Below are 12,219 nucleotides of genomic sequence, written 5' to 3'. Positions count from 1 at the left end.
ACTTTTCAAAACTCTCTGCTCTCGCGAGAGTAACGTAGAACCGCCTCCTTCCGTCCCTGGCTGTCAATCATGATTGTTACGGACAATACTATGGGGTTTCCGTCAGGGGGCGCTGAGAGGCTTAGTAACTACAGCTTTGAATATGGACCTCCTTGGTTTAAATCTCAAGACGTGTTTAGTTTAACTTTATTAATTTTAAGTTTTGGAGTCTGACATATAAGTTTAAATATCTATAGGCCTACAATAATTCAATAAAACGCTTTAATTAATCACGAACAGCTCTGATTGGTCCAAATTTAAGCTCTGTGAAAAATACAAATATTGATTAAGCTATATGGGCTATATATTATATGCTATTTCTTGCGGTTCGAATGAATGACAAATCCGAGACGTGATCACACGTTTCCAGTGTCCTGAAATAAATAAATAATAATAATAATAATAATAATAATAATAATAATAAAACTCTCAGGATCCTACGCTATATTTGCTTTGTTTTAGGGTTGTAGGTTAGGTTTTATTCTTCTTGGTTACTTCTGACCGATCATCCTGAGCAAGTAGGTCAGATCAGCTCCTTTATGTTAGATAAAGGCAGCAAACCACATTTCATCTCAAGTCCTGTACAAAAACGGCATTTAGCACGATGAGTAACGTTAAGAATATTGACATATGTATATTGACATAATAACGAAACATGGTTCAGACTTCGAAATATGGTTCAGGGGATTTCACCTTTAATATAATACTTATGTACCTTTAGAATTTGCATCTAACGCTCTCTATATTTTGGGGACAAAAATCAATAATATTTATTTATAAGTAGGCCTGCCTGCAGTTTTGTTTGTTGTTTAGAATTGTTCATACAAAACGATTTAAATCTTCAAACACTAACATGCCAAAAGGGAGTAACCGGGTTATCAAGGAAATTGATGCTTGTTGTGCTGTTGGGCGTGTTGGTGTTCATGGGAGGGGCCAAGATTACACTGCAGTACCCGTGACTTGTAATGTAAGACTGTAGTCACGCCCCGGGTGAGAGACAGGTGTCCGGGCGGGCTGGGGGCGCATGCCGTCAGTGTCAGTGACACTGTCAGTGAGTCGTGTACCGATGGCATTATCTCGTGAGCAGTGCTCTCACCGGGGGCAGCTTCACGGCGGAGCGGGAGGGTGTTCGCCGGTCGCTGTTGCAGCATGCAGAATGCTTTCAGCTGTCGTAAGGACTCTACCTTCAGGATCACGTACAGGCGACCAGTGTGTTGCGCAGCCCAGTTTGTGATTGATCAGCTTGATCTTACTGGTTATTATGGCTTCCAGCTCTGGGAAAATGAACCAGTCCCCCGGCGGCAGCTGTGCATGTAACGGGACCTCTATTGCGGACATCCCCAATGTGATTGTAGAGAAGGAAATGTATGATTATCAAATGCACACGAAAATGTGCAAGAAAATAGCGCAGCTGACAAAGGTAAGCGCGTAATTTTACTACTCAACTAACGGGACTCGTTTACTAAACTGTTTCCTGGATATCCATTCACTTAACGTGCCGCAGAGGTGTGTGTTTGTATGTGTGATTGTATTTATATGTATGCTAATACACCTTTCTGCTACTGCGCAAATTGTACGCTAACCATTACATCCTTTACGTGACAGACGACATTCTGTAAATGTACATTATTGACACATATCAGTATTTTATGCTCCCTAACCCACTGGCACTGGAATGCAACAGGGTTTTAATGCTCTCAGCGTCGCATCACTGTCTTTCCATCACATTCACAGGTGATGCAGAAGAACCAGGCAGAAGGTATAATAAGACACATCACGTTTGAGATGTTGTATGGTAGCAAACGCGCTTTCATTGAGTTTATATAGTTCAGAGGGGGCTACTGAAGTTCACACTACGAATGGCTCATCTAAAATAATCTGACCCGTGGGTGATCACTGGCAACAGAAATGTGCGGTTATCTATTATCAGGGTTGTGTGTGTGTGTGTGTGTGTGTGTGTGTGTGTGCGTGTACTAGGAACCACCCCTTCACAAGCAGCATCCAGTTGTTATGACCCGTAGAAGCTTGTAATATGGTTGAGGCAAACGTAACAGACTTGTTGAGCCTGGCAAAAGACAGTTCTCTGATACATTTTTGTAGACTAGTTCAGTTTAACCACATTTGTTAGTTTTGTTTGTTCCACTAGCAAAGAAGCACGCTGGAATTATTATGTTTGTTAGGACATACAGTGGTAATGTTTGTTATATGCCAAGTAAATAATCAAAATTTACAGTAGCCTACATTAATATTGTAATCATTCAGTACTGTATATAGGCCTATATTGTGTAATTGCCTATGCTGTTGCTATATATCTGGTGGCACCAAAGTACTTTTTTTTTATCTGATGTTCTTAGTACTTTTTGGCCTTCTTTACTAAGACTGTAATAGAACCATTTAGGTTTAAATAACTCATATCAATTGGATCTGAATGCATTATGGAAATGTATTTAGATTTATAAATAGGTTGTAGAGGGAATGTAAAAGAAGATACTTTGAGAAATGTCTCAGTGGTCCTTACAATGGATTTTAATGTACCAAAATAGTTTGTTTACCAACATTTTTTAAAATGTATTTTTTGTGTTCCTCAGAAGAAAGAAAGTCATACAGGTTTGAAATGGCATGAGGGTAATAGATGAGTTATTTTAAGTAATTGACAGAATTAAATATTTGGGTGAACTAATCCTGTTAATAGTGTTGTTAATATTAGATTTTTTTTTTTTTTTTTTTTGATGTAGGCTTATTACGTTTCTATTAGACAGGCCAGAAATGCATTCTAGTGGCAGGGTAGCCAAGGTGTTGTGAATGTGAAGTGAACACGTTGCTAGTTTGAATCTTGAAATGGGAAATCTGAACAGTTGTTGGGATACCCCTCCTGCCCTGCACATTGTGCCATTGAAACAAAGCTCTTACAAATACAATTGCAACACTGTTTGTCACTTTGGATAAAATGCATCTGGTAACAAGTGACCAAGCAACACTTTTCACAACACATGAAATTAAATATATGTGAACCAAAAAAAAAAAAGAACATCAATAAATTGCAACTTACATACTTTGCCAGGTTGTCGAACTCTGGAGTTTCAGTGATTTATGCATTTTTTTTATTAAACTGCAACTAGGTTATGTAAAAAAAAAATCACAATCAAAAGAAGTCATGGTTTGGATTTTAATAGGCAAATGTTTAAGCGATTGGATCATTATTGCAGTAATTATTATGTTTCTAGCATGTTGAATGTTTGGCAACAGTTCTTCTAATCCTAATTGATAAAGTGTGTAGCTTTTCATTTCTTAACCAACCATGTTGGAAGACACATCATTGCCAGGGTTTGACATTTAACACCCGCCACCTCGCCAAATGGATTTCAGCAGTGGCGTGTAACGCAGTCACTCCTACTGTCCAACTTTGGCCGGTTGAATTTTATATTAACATTTTTCAATTGTAGTCTTTTACAAAGGCAGCTGAAATAATAAACTAAGTGCAATGTAGTGTTGTTAAAAATATAAATTTTTCGATAGATAGGCTACATATTGATACTGAAATATCTGAAACGATAAACTGAAAAATATCTTTTCTTATCTTATCTTCTTATCTCTCCGTCAGCGAGTTGACACACAAACCCACCTCCCTTCACTCACTCGTTTCATATGCTCTGGATGAATGTTGTTGGTGTTACAGGGCTTCAATTTTGTTGTGGGATGCGCGTATTGCGCATAATTGTATTAATTCCTGCAGATTTTGTGCTTGAGTTATTTTTCGGTGCTTATTGACCTTAAACAGTCAAATGCAGACAAAATATCAAAATGCTGATCTTGGTGAATATTCACGTAAACACATTCAGTTATGTTTTAAGCGAACGTAAACAGTTGAGATTGAGAGAGAAAACGCATGTGTGGCAGTATAATGGATCCGTGTGTCAGGTCTTAAAGTTACAGCAGCCTAATATACCTGCTGCCAAATTATGAGATAATATAAAAAAAAATATATATGGCTATTTTTCACCATATCGATTGTGGGCCAGTGAAAATGCTCAGAGGTGCCAATTTATGTGTGAAAATTATTTTTCATCCTCCCTCCCAACCATTCTTTCACAATTTAAGCCTGATGAATCTTAACATTGTCATCCTGGAATATGGCCATGATGTGTTTTCCTATGTTGTTGTTTAAGAAATGAAAAGCTACACACTCCATCAATAAGGGTTAAAATAACTGTTCCCAAACATAGAACATGCTAGAAACATAATAAGCATTGTAATAATGATTCAATAGACTCTTTAGCATATACAGTATGCCTATTAAAATCAAATCTTTTTCTTTCTTTTTTGTATGTCTGACACTGTAAAAAATGACTTGGCCAACTATGAAGTATATAACTATGAAACCATAATGATAAGGAGGTTAAACTAGCCTATAGGACTATAAAAGAAAAATAAATATTTCTTAAAATAAGGCTTAAAAAGCTCATATTCTATATGCTTTTGGAATAAAGCACATATGTATGATACTGTTTGTCACTGTGGATTAAAACCGTTACAATACCAGTGACCAAACAGCCTTTTAGCCTCCACGCTTTTCACAATCCACAACACATGAAATTAAATGTAAATCAGCACAAAATTTAATTTTATCAGCAAAACTCCCTAATAGAAGCAAACACATTTACACACTTTATTGTCGAACACTGGAGTTTCAGTTTGAATTATGCGTTTTTGTATAGACTGCACCTTGATGATGTATGATAAAATCAATGGCCATAACTATATCTGTCATTGTGTGAAAAATGAATCCCCTTGGACAATTATAAAGTGTAACTTTGAAAACATACAGGTTAAAGGCTGTAATATCAACACACTATTAATGGCTAATGCATACACAGTCATTTGGGTCTGTTGAGGCGGGAGAAGGAAAGTGAGAGAGTGTGTATCAGGTTTTATTAATATGGACCTTAGTCAGGAAAGATGCCATATTTACTGAGAATGAAAACAAGGCTGTGAGGGATGTAAGCCGATTCTATGGGCTGTTTTCCTCTGGAATTGATTTTGGAAAGCAGTTTTTGTAATATTTTATACCCAGGTATACAACAGTGCAAGTTATTGAATGGACTGTCCCTTAAAGCCTCGTTTTCATTCTTGTCAAATAAAAAAAAATGGTGTCTGCCGTGACTAAGGTCCATTGAGGTTAGAGACCTCGGAATGGCAGCACTGTTACTGAACAAAATAGGCCAGGACTTGAAATTCAAACCTGCCATGTTGTGAGTGTGTGTACGCATGTGTATGTGAGAGTATGCCTGTGAGCTTGTGGAATCCTGCTGCTTATCTTTAGCTTTGTGTGTGTGCATGTGTGTGTGTCTGTCTATATGAACAGATGTTTGAGTCATACCCTCTCTACATTCAGCTCAGATTTGTGACGCTTAGTAATGCTACACAACAAGGCACACTATTTTTACCGATCAGGAGTGTAGGAGATTTGATCTACTTTGGTCTGATATGGATATATGAGCATGATGGGAAAGGGGTGCGTTTCCTGTACAATGACATAACGTGCTGCTTAAACACTATGATGCATCTTTGGAGAAATTAACTAGCTAGTCACATCTGTTTCCCAAAACCGTAGTAGCATGATCACACCTCAATCATTTCAACCATGTTGGTTTAAATGGGACTGTCATTAATGACATCACATGCAGGAGGTGGAGTAATCACTTTTGCTAAGTAATTGAATCGAGGTCGCAGTTAATGTGAGATTATTATAGTTAATTTATTTTAGGTGAACAATAGAAAGCTGTTTTTTCTTCGAGCTAAGTTCTTCGAGCCACTGCTGTGAAGAACATGTTTCCTGTCGTTTTGCCTTCTTTAATGTTTAATTTATCGTGGCATTCCCTTGCGCACTTGCGCACTCTTCAAAAGGCCGCTAATTGTTTGTGGGTTAAAAAATATAGATTGAAAAGTATATTTAAATTGAAAAATGTGGAATGTACTGCATGTTAGATTGCTTATTTTGCTCAAGAATATGATCCATTTAAGTTCATGTGTCATACTAACAAGAAATGATGCTTCTACTTCAACTAGAGCTGTAACTTCAACTACATTTGCATTGCTGTTTGTGTTGTGTTGGAACTATGGTTTTGGGAAACCAAGAATCGTTTAACAATGTTGATAATGTTGGAATTTGCGACCATAGTTGGCTAACAATGCTTTTGTGACAGCATTGTTTGCTTTGAGTGACTGCAACCATTTAGTCACTTTTTATAATTCTTCCAGGAAACAAAATTGTTTAAAAAGTATCAGGTTGACATTATGAACATTTTTGAGGAATAACTAATCACTGAATTTGTAAAATGTTTGTGATGTTTGTTGCTTCAGATTAGAGGTGGGCGATATGGCAAAATTATCATATCACGATTTTTTTCAGGAAAATCACAATTTACGATTTTGTCACGATTCTCTTTCATGTTGGTTTTACTATTTGCAAGTGACTGAGCATTACAGCCAAACTAGTTTCCCTATTTTAAAAACAAAGCCTTATAAGGTAACAAAATATGAAATAAAAAAAGAATGGCAGACAATTAAGCCAAAGTGGCGCAAATAAAAATAGGCTATACACAACATAATATACAAATTAAATAAACTGTTCTTTATTTTTTCAGCTACAGTAGGTTTATTTAACAGTAGCGTTCAAGAAAGAAATTAATGACATCACATACAATGATTCTTATTAAAGCTACTTGTAAAGTTCTCAGTCAAGAGCAGTGAGTGATTTTCTCTTTGTGTTTGTGTTTGTTCCCCCCAAAATGAAAATTGTCATCATTTACTCTCTCAAGTTGTTTTAAACCTGAATAAGTTTCTTTCTTCTGTTGAAAATAAAAGTTATTTTGAAGAATGTGGGTAACCAAACAGTTGCTGGCCCCCAGTGACTTCTATAGTTGGCTATATTGTTTTCCTATGTAACTTCAATGGGGACCAGCAACTGTTTGGATAGCCATATTCTTCAAAATATATATATATATATATATTTTTTTTTTTTTCAGCACAAGAAAGAGTGAGTAAATAATGACAGAATTTTCATTTTTGGGTGAACTATCCCTTCAAGGACAAGCTGCAGCATGTTTACTATTGGGCTACTATCACTTTAAGACCGGCGCATCTATTATTATGACACGCACCCTATTTTCTCTCAAATGTGTGCTTTCACTTTAGACATAAGTTAACCAACTGTGTTTGTGTGTTTGACTTTAGCGCAATAATAACTTAGTACAGTAACCAGGCACTGTTTGACGTTTTAGTGTGTGCTTCGGGTGTTAAGCACATGTTAGTTAGAACCGCGCAACAGCATGTGAATGAAATGCTTAACCGGCAAAGCTTTAATGCACAGGCAAATTATGAACTTTTATGAACTGCAATGTCCCGTCCCGTGAGTGTAACCACTGCATTGACATGTGATGATGTGTGAATGTATGTCGCGTTGAGTATGTTGAGATGGAGGCGCCAGAACTGCACTGATAGAATGCACTGTAGCACGATACTACGATATTTCTTCAAAAGCAGGACGTGGAGGCATTTTAAAGGTGCTCTAAGCGATGTTGGGTGACGTCACTTCTTGTTGACGTTAGAAGTATTGTCAATCAAAACGGAGGCTAGCTCGACCCTCTCTCCTCCTCATCCCGTCCCCTCCCCCTCCCTTCCATGCTTCCCGAAACAGGCTTTTGCGTTGTAAATTCAGGACTTTGCGCGTTCCTTCTCCTTTTCAATCTTCTTTGCTATTTGTTCATCAGAACTTCGTCTCTTTGGTTGTGTGTCGGCCATATCAAAATTCAAGAGAATATAATTCTAACATTAGTCGTTGTCGTTGTCAAAGACATCTTAATCTTCTGACAAAGGTGGTCAAAACTGCATCTAAAATTAGTGGGGTTCCACTTGAACCTCTCCAAAACATTTACTGGAAACGCAGCACTAAGAAGGCACTAGGTATTATGCAGGATTCTAGTCATCCTGCACATAATCTCTTCTCCCACCTTCCATCAGGGAGACGTTTGCAGAGCATCCCAATGCGCACATCACGTTTCAGGGATAGTTTTTACCCTCAGGTAATAAGGCTACTGAATGATTGTACAACAGGAAGGAGGGTTTGAGCGTAGTTACTGTGTTTACTGTGCTTGGATATTTTAATGTTATTATATTTGTTATTTTTTGACTGGTGCTGAGAGAGTGCCAAGGCACATTGTATTTTATTGCTGTGGTACTAATATGCATATGACAAACAAGTAATAAAAACTCGGTGAGTGTTTTAGCGCAATTTTCTCACCTCATGGGATCACAACACTAAGAGATAGTAAATCTTTTCCTGGATTTTTTTTTGTGCGTTCCCGAGATTAGACCTTCCTTAACATAATGCCGAAAACCCGAAGTCTCTAGGTGGTCTGGTTGAGGAGTAGATAGAAGTGCAAGATTGGTGCGCACAGACGCACAGAACAGAAATCATGAGTTAACAATCGCAATTTGTCCGGTGGAAAATTGCGCTAAAAACTTGAACTTGACATCTCTCATCTAGCTAACTTCCCTCTTCATGCTTTTCTCCACCACTCCCCACACCCCCATTCATGTGCACGCGCACTAACCCCCCCAACCCCCAACCCCCAAATCATTCTTGTCGGTTATTGGCTGGAACACTTTTTGTTATGTTTCGTGGTCCAGGCTGGGCCAGTTTGTTTTTATTGGGGTTTGTGGAACCTGGGCTATCTACAGAGACCGTGTTTTTTAACAGTGTGTTCAGGGGACAGGCAGCTAGCGGATAGTGAGGAGATGTTTGCTGTATGTGACAAAAAAAATTTCAGCCTAAAAAACGCGTGACATCGCTAAGAACACCTTTAATCGTCCACTATCAAAAAGCGTGATATTACTTCAGATCTTTAAAAGACATTTAGAATTGGTTGGGGACTTTTTTTGCACACCGTTTTGCCTGTTATTTTGGCATTTATTGAAACTTGTTTTCCGCCACGGAATAAAATAATTTAAAAGATAATTGTGACTTTTTATCTCAAAATTCTTGAATTTTCAATTTTAGAATTGCGAGATATAAACAATTACGAGTAAAAAAGTCAGAATTTCAAGTTTATATCCCGCAATTCTGACATTATAACACGCAATTGCAAGTTATATCTGGCAATTCTAAACTTGAAAATTCAAGAAATTCTGACTTTTTTCTCTCAATTCTGAGTTTATATCTTGTAAATCTGACTTTTTTTCCTCAGGAAAAAAAAGACTGGAAACAATCTTTCATAGGTATTATTTGTATCAAATAAACTGAACTAAAACAAACTGTGGTTGGTCACTTTACATATTAGACGGCGTCTTGGAGAGTTCTTGGCCAGATTTGTCCCATGTCCCATGTCTGGCTAGGCAAGCCAACTCACACAAAGATAGCTGAAAACCTTAGACATAGAAAATCTGGTTACTCATATGTGACGCTGGACCACAAAACCAGCAGACATGCTTCATTTTTTCTAAATTGAGATTTACACATCATATGAAAGCTGAATAAATAAGCTTTCCATTGATACATGGTTTGTTAGGATAGGGCAATATTTGGCCGAGATACAACTATTCTGGAATCTGAGGGTGCAAAAAAATCTAAACATTGAGAAAATCGCCTTTAAAGTTGTCCATTTATGTTTGCGATTGTGCTGCATTCACTCACAAAAATAAATGTTTTATATTATTTACAGTAGGAAATTTACAAAATATCTTCATAGAACATGATCTTTACTTAATATCCTCATGATTTTTGGCATAAAAGAAAAATCGATAATTTTGACCCATACAATGTATTTTTGGCTATTGCCACAAATATACCCGTGTGACTTGTGACTGGTTTTGTGATCCAGGGTCACATATTAGCAACAGTACACAGCCATGTTTATTTGACTTTTCAGTAGCATTAAGGGTCATTCACATCAATGATGATGATAACTTGCCTATAACAATAATTATATGAGAATACGGAAGTCCATACCACAGATATAATGATACCATAATTTTTTTCTGGCTAATGATTGATAAAACCATTAATAGCCAATCAGAATCCACTCTGCATTAAAGAGCTTGAGGATTTAAAACAACAGATGACATAACTGCAGCACACGCTTATAATAAACAAAATATTAGTGTGGACACTATTATAGTTATCTTTATAGTTATCCGTTTTGATGTTAACGGGCCTTTACACTCACTCAGACACACACACACATGCATAGTCTCATTAATTTCACTTGGTGGGCCAGAAATGGCTGTAATATAAAGTTTTTGAAATGCTGACAAATGGATAGAGAAACGCATGTGCTTCTGTCATTTGTGTCTGTTAAGGAGGGAGAAGGAAATTAAGACCACGTGTATCAGGTTTCATTAGCATGGACCTTAGTCTGGCAAGGTGCCATATTTGCAGAGGATGAAAACAGGGACAAATATATAGAGAGAGAGACAAGTATTTCAGCATTTTCTATGTAAAATTTTCATTTATGTACACAAAAATCATTCACTCTCCTCCTTCAATCTGCTCTTTATCCTAAGATTCTCTTTCCTAGTCCGTTCCAGACCAGTCTGCAAGTTAAGTTATGAGTGCTGTCACTCTATATAAAGCTAGCAGACATTTCAGTCGTACAGATATATGACATTTCCCTTTGATTCTGTGCACCGTAAAACATGAGAGTTCATATTCAAGGACTGCGAGAGAAAGAGGGGGAGGAAATAGACAGAGGGTGAAGTTATAAAGTGGAGTCAGGGGAGAGACAGAGAGAGAGAGCGAGAGAGAGAGAGAGAAGGTGGTTGGCTTACAGAAACACTGTGGGGGCCAGGAAAAGAGATAGTGAGAGAGAGACGGCCAGACGGGCAAGTGAAAAGGAGAGAGTGACTTCCTGGCAGTTTATCATACGGAATGTCCAGCTCTGCTGCAGTGGCGATTAATGACAGACAGTGAGGCGTCATGGTAACACACGACCCGCTGGAGGGATGAGTGAGACGTTTGGAATCTGTTGACACCCCAGGCATGGGGACTTGTGGGTAGGACACATTGATGAAGAGCCAAAGTGACACATAATATTAGGCCTCTCTCATATGCTGCATACACATTCAGACTCAAATATACAAATGCACTTTCCACAAATAGGGTACAAAATAAAAAAATTTGTGGGTTTTTTTGGTCAAAAATAAATAGTCAGTGAAAGGAGGTGATTAACCCTCAGAAAATGTATCTGAGTAACTAAATACTAACTTTTTTCTGTTTATTTTTATAAGAGGTGTTTTTTCAAACGTGAATAAAAAATAATGCCATTCAAAATACATTTTGTGTACTTTTTGTGTTTTACAACAATAATCATTAAATAGAGTTAAAATGAACTAAAATAAAACTATGCAGAATGGAAAACAGGGTTGTAAATTTAGTCTAAATGAAATGACCACTCAGTAGCTGTTTGGGGACCAAAGGTTGTTTTGTTTGTAGTAATTGATAAAATTCTATTTTCCTTAAATGAAAGAAAAATATTTAAAGGGTTAGTTCACCCAAAAATGAAAATTATGTCATTAATGACTCACCCTCATGTCGTTCCAAGCCCATAAGACCTCCGTTCATCTTCGGAACACAGTTTAAGATATTTTAGATTCAGTCCGAGAGCTTTCTGTTCCTCCATTGAAAGTCAATGGACGGCATACTGGCCATGTCCAGAAAGGCAATACAGACATCATCAAACTAGTCCATGTGACATCAGTGGCTCAATCTTAAGTTTATAAAGCGACGAGAATACTTTTTGTGCGCAAAAAGTAAACGAAAATAACGACTTTATTCCATTATTAATTTCCTTCTCTCTGAGCCTCGAACTATTTCATTTAAGGGAGTGATGCAGAGATCTTGTGTGTTGAAAACTTACTACTTTTCATGTTGTTTTAATTTTATATTATGAAAATAGTTTATCTAACATATCTAGACATTCTCACAACAAAAACTTGGGATTAGTGCCTCTAATGCTTGGGAAATGCCATGGGACACCAATGTCAAAGTGCCAAACACATTCGAACAGCTGAGCACAACCAAGGTTAAAACAGACGTATGCGCATTATAACAGACACCAGGCACGGCGTTATGGGTCTAGGACCACCCACTTTTCAACAGGCCCACCCAAAACTTTTCTTAAAAAA

At 37.4% G+C, this 12,219-nt stretch overlaps 1 protein-coding gene across 1 annotated transcript in view; it reads left to right on the top strand.

The window, feature by feature from the left end:
- Positions 1 to 980: 980 nt before the first annotated feature.
- Positions 981 to 12,219, top strand: part of fam184b (family with sequence similarity 184 member B) — a 36,048-nt gene continuing 24,809 nt past the window's right edge. Inside the window, exon 1 of the mRNA XM_081360570.1 lies at positions 981 to 1,459. Coding sequence (XP_081216696.1) covers positions 1,301 to 1,459 — 159 coding nt within the window. The 5' untranslated portion in view covers positions 981 to 1,300. The remainder of the gene's footprint in view (positions 1,460 to 12,219) is intronic.

Source organism: Scardinius erythrophthalmus (assembly GCF_964197995.2).
Source record: "Scardinius erythrophthalmus genome assembly, chromosome: 3".
NCBI lineage: Eukaryota > Metazoa > Chordata > Actinopteri > Cypriniformes > Leuciscidae > Scardinius > Scardinius erythrophthalmus.
This window is presented reverse-complemented; position numbering and strand designations above follow the sequence as displayed.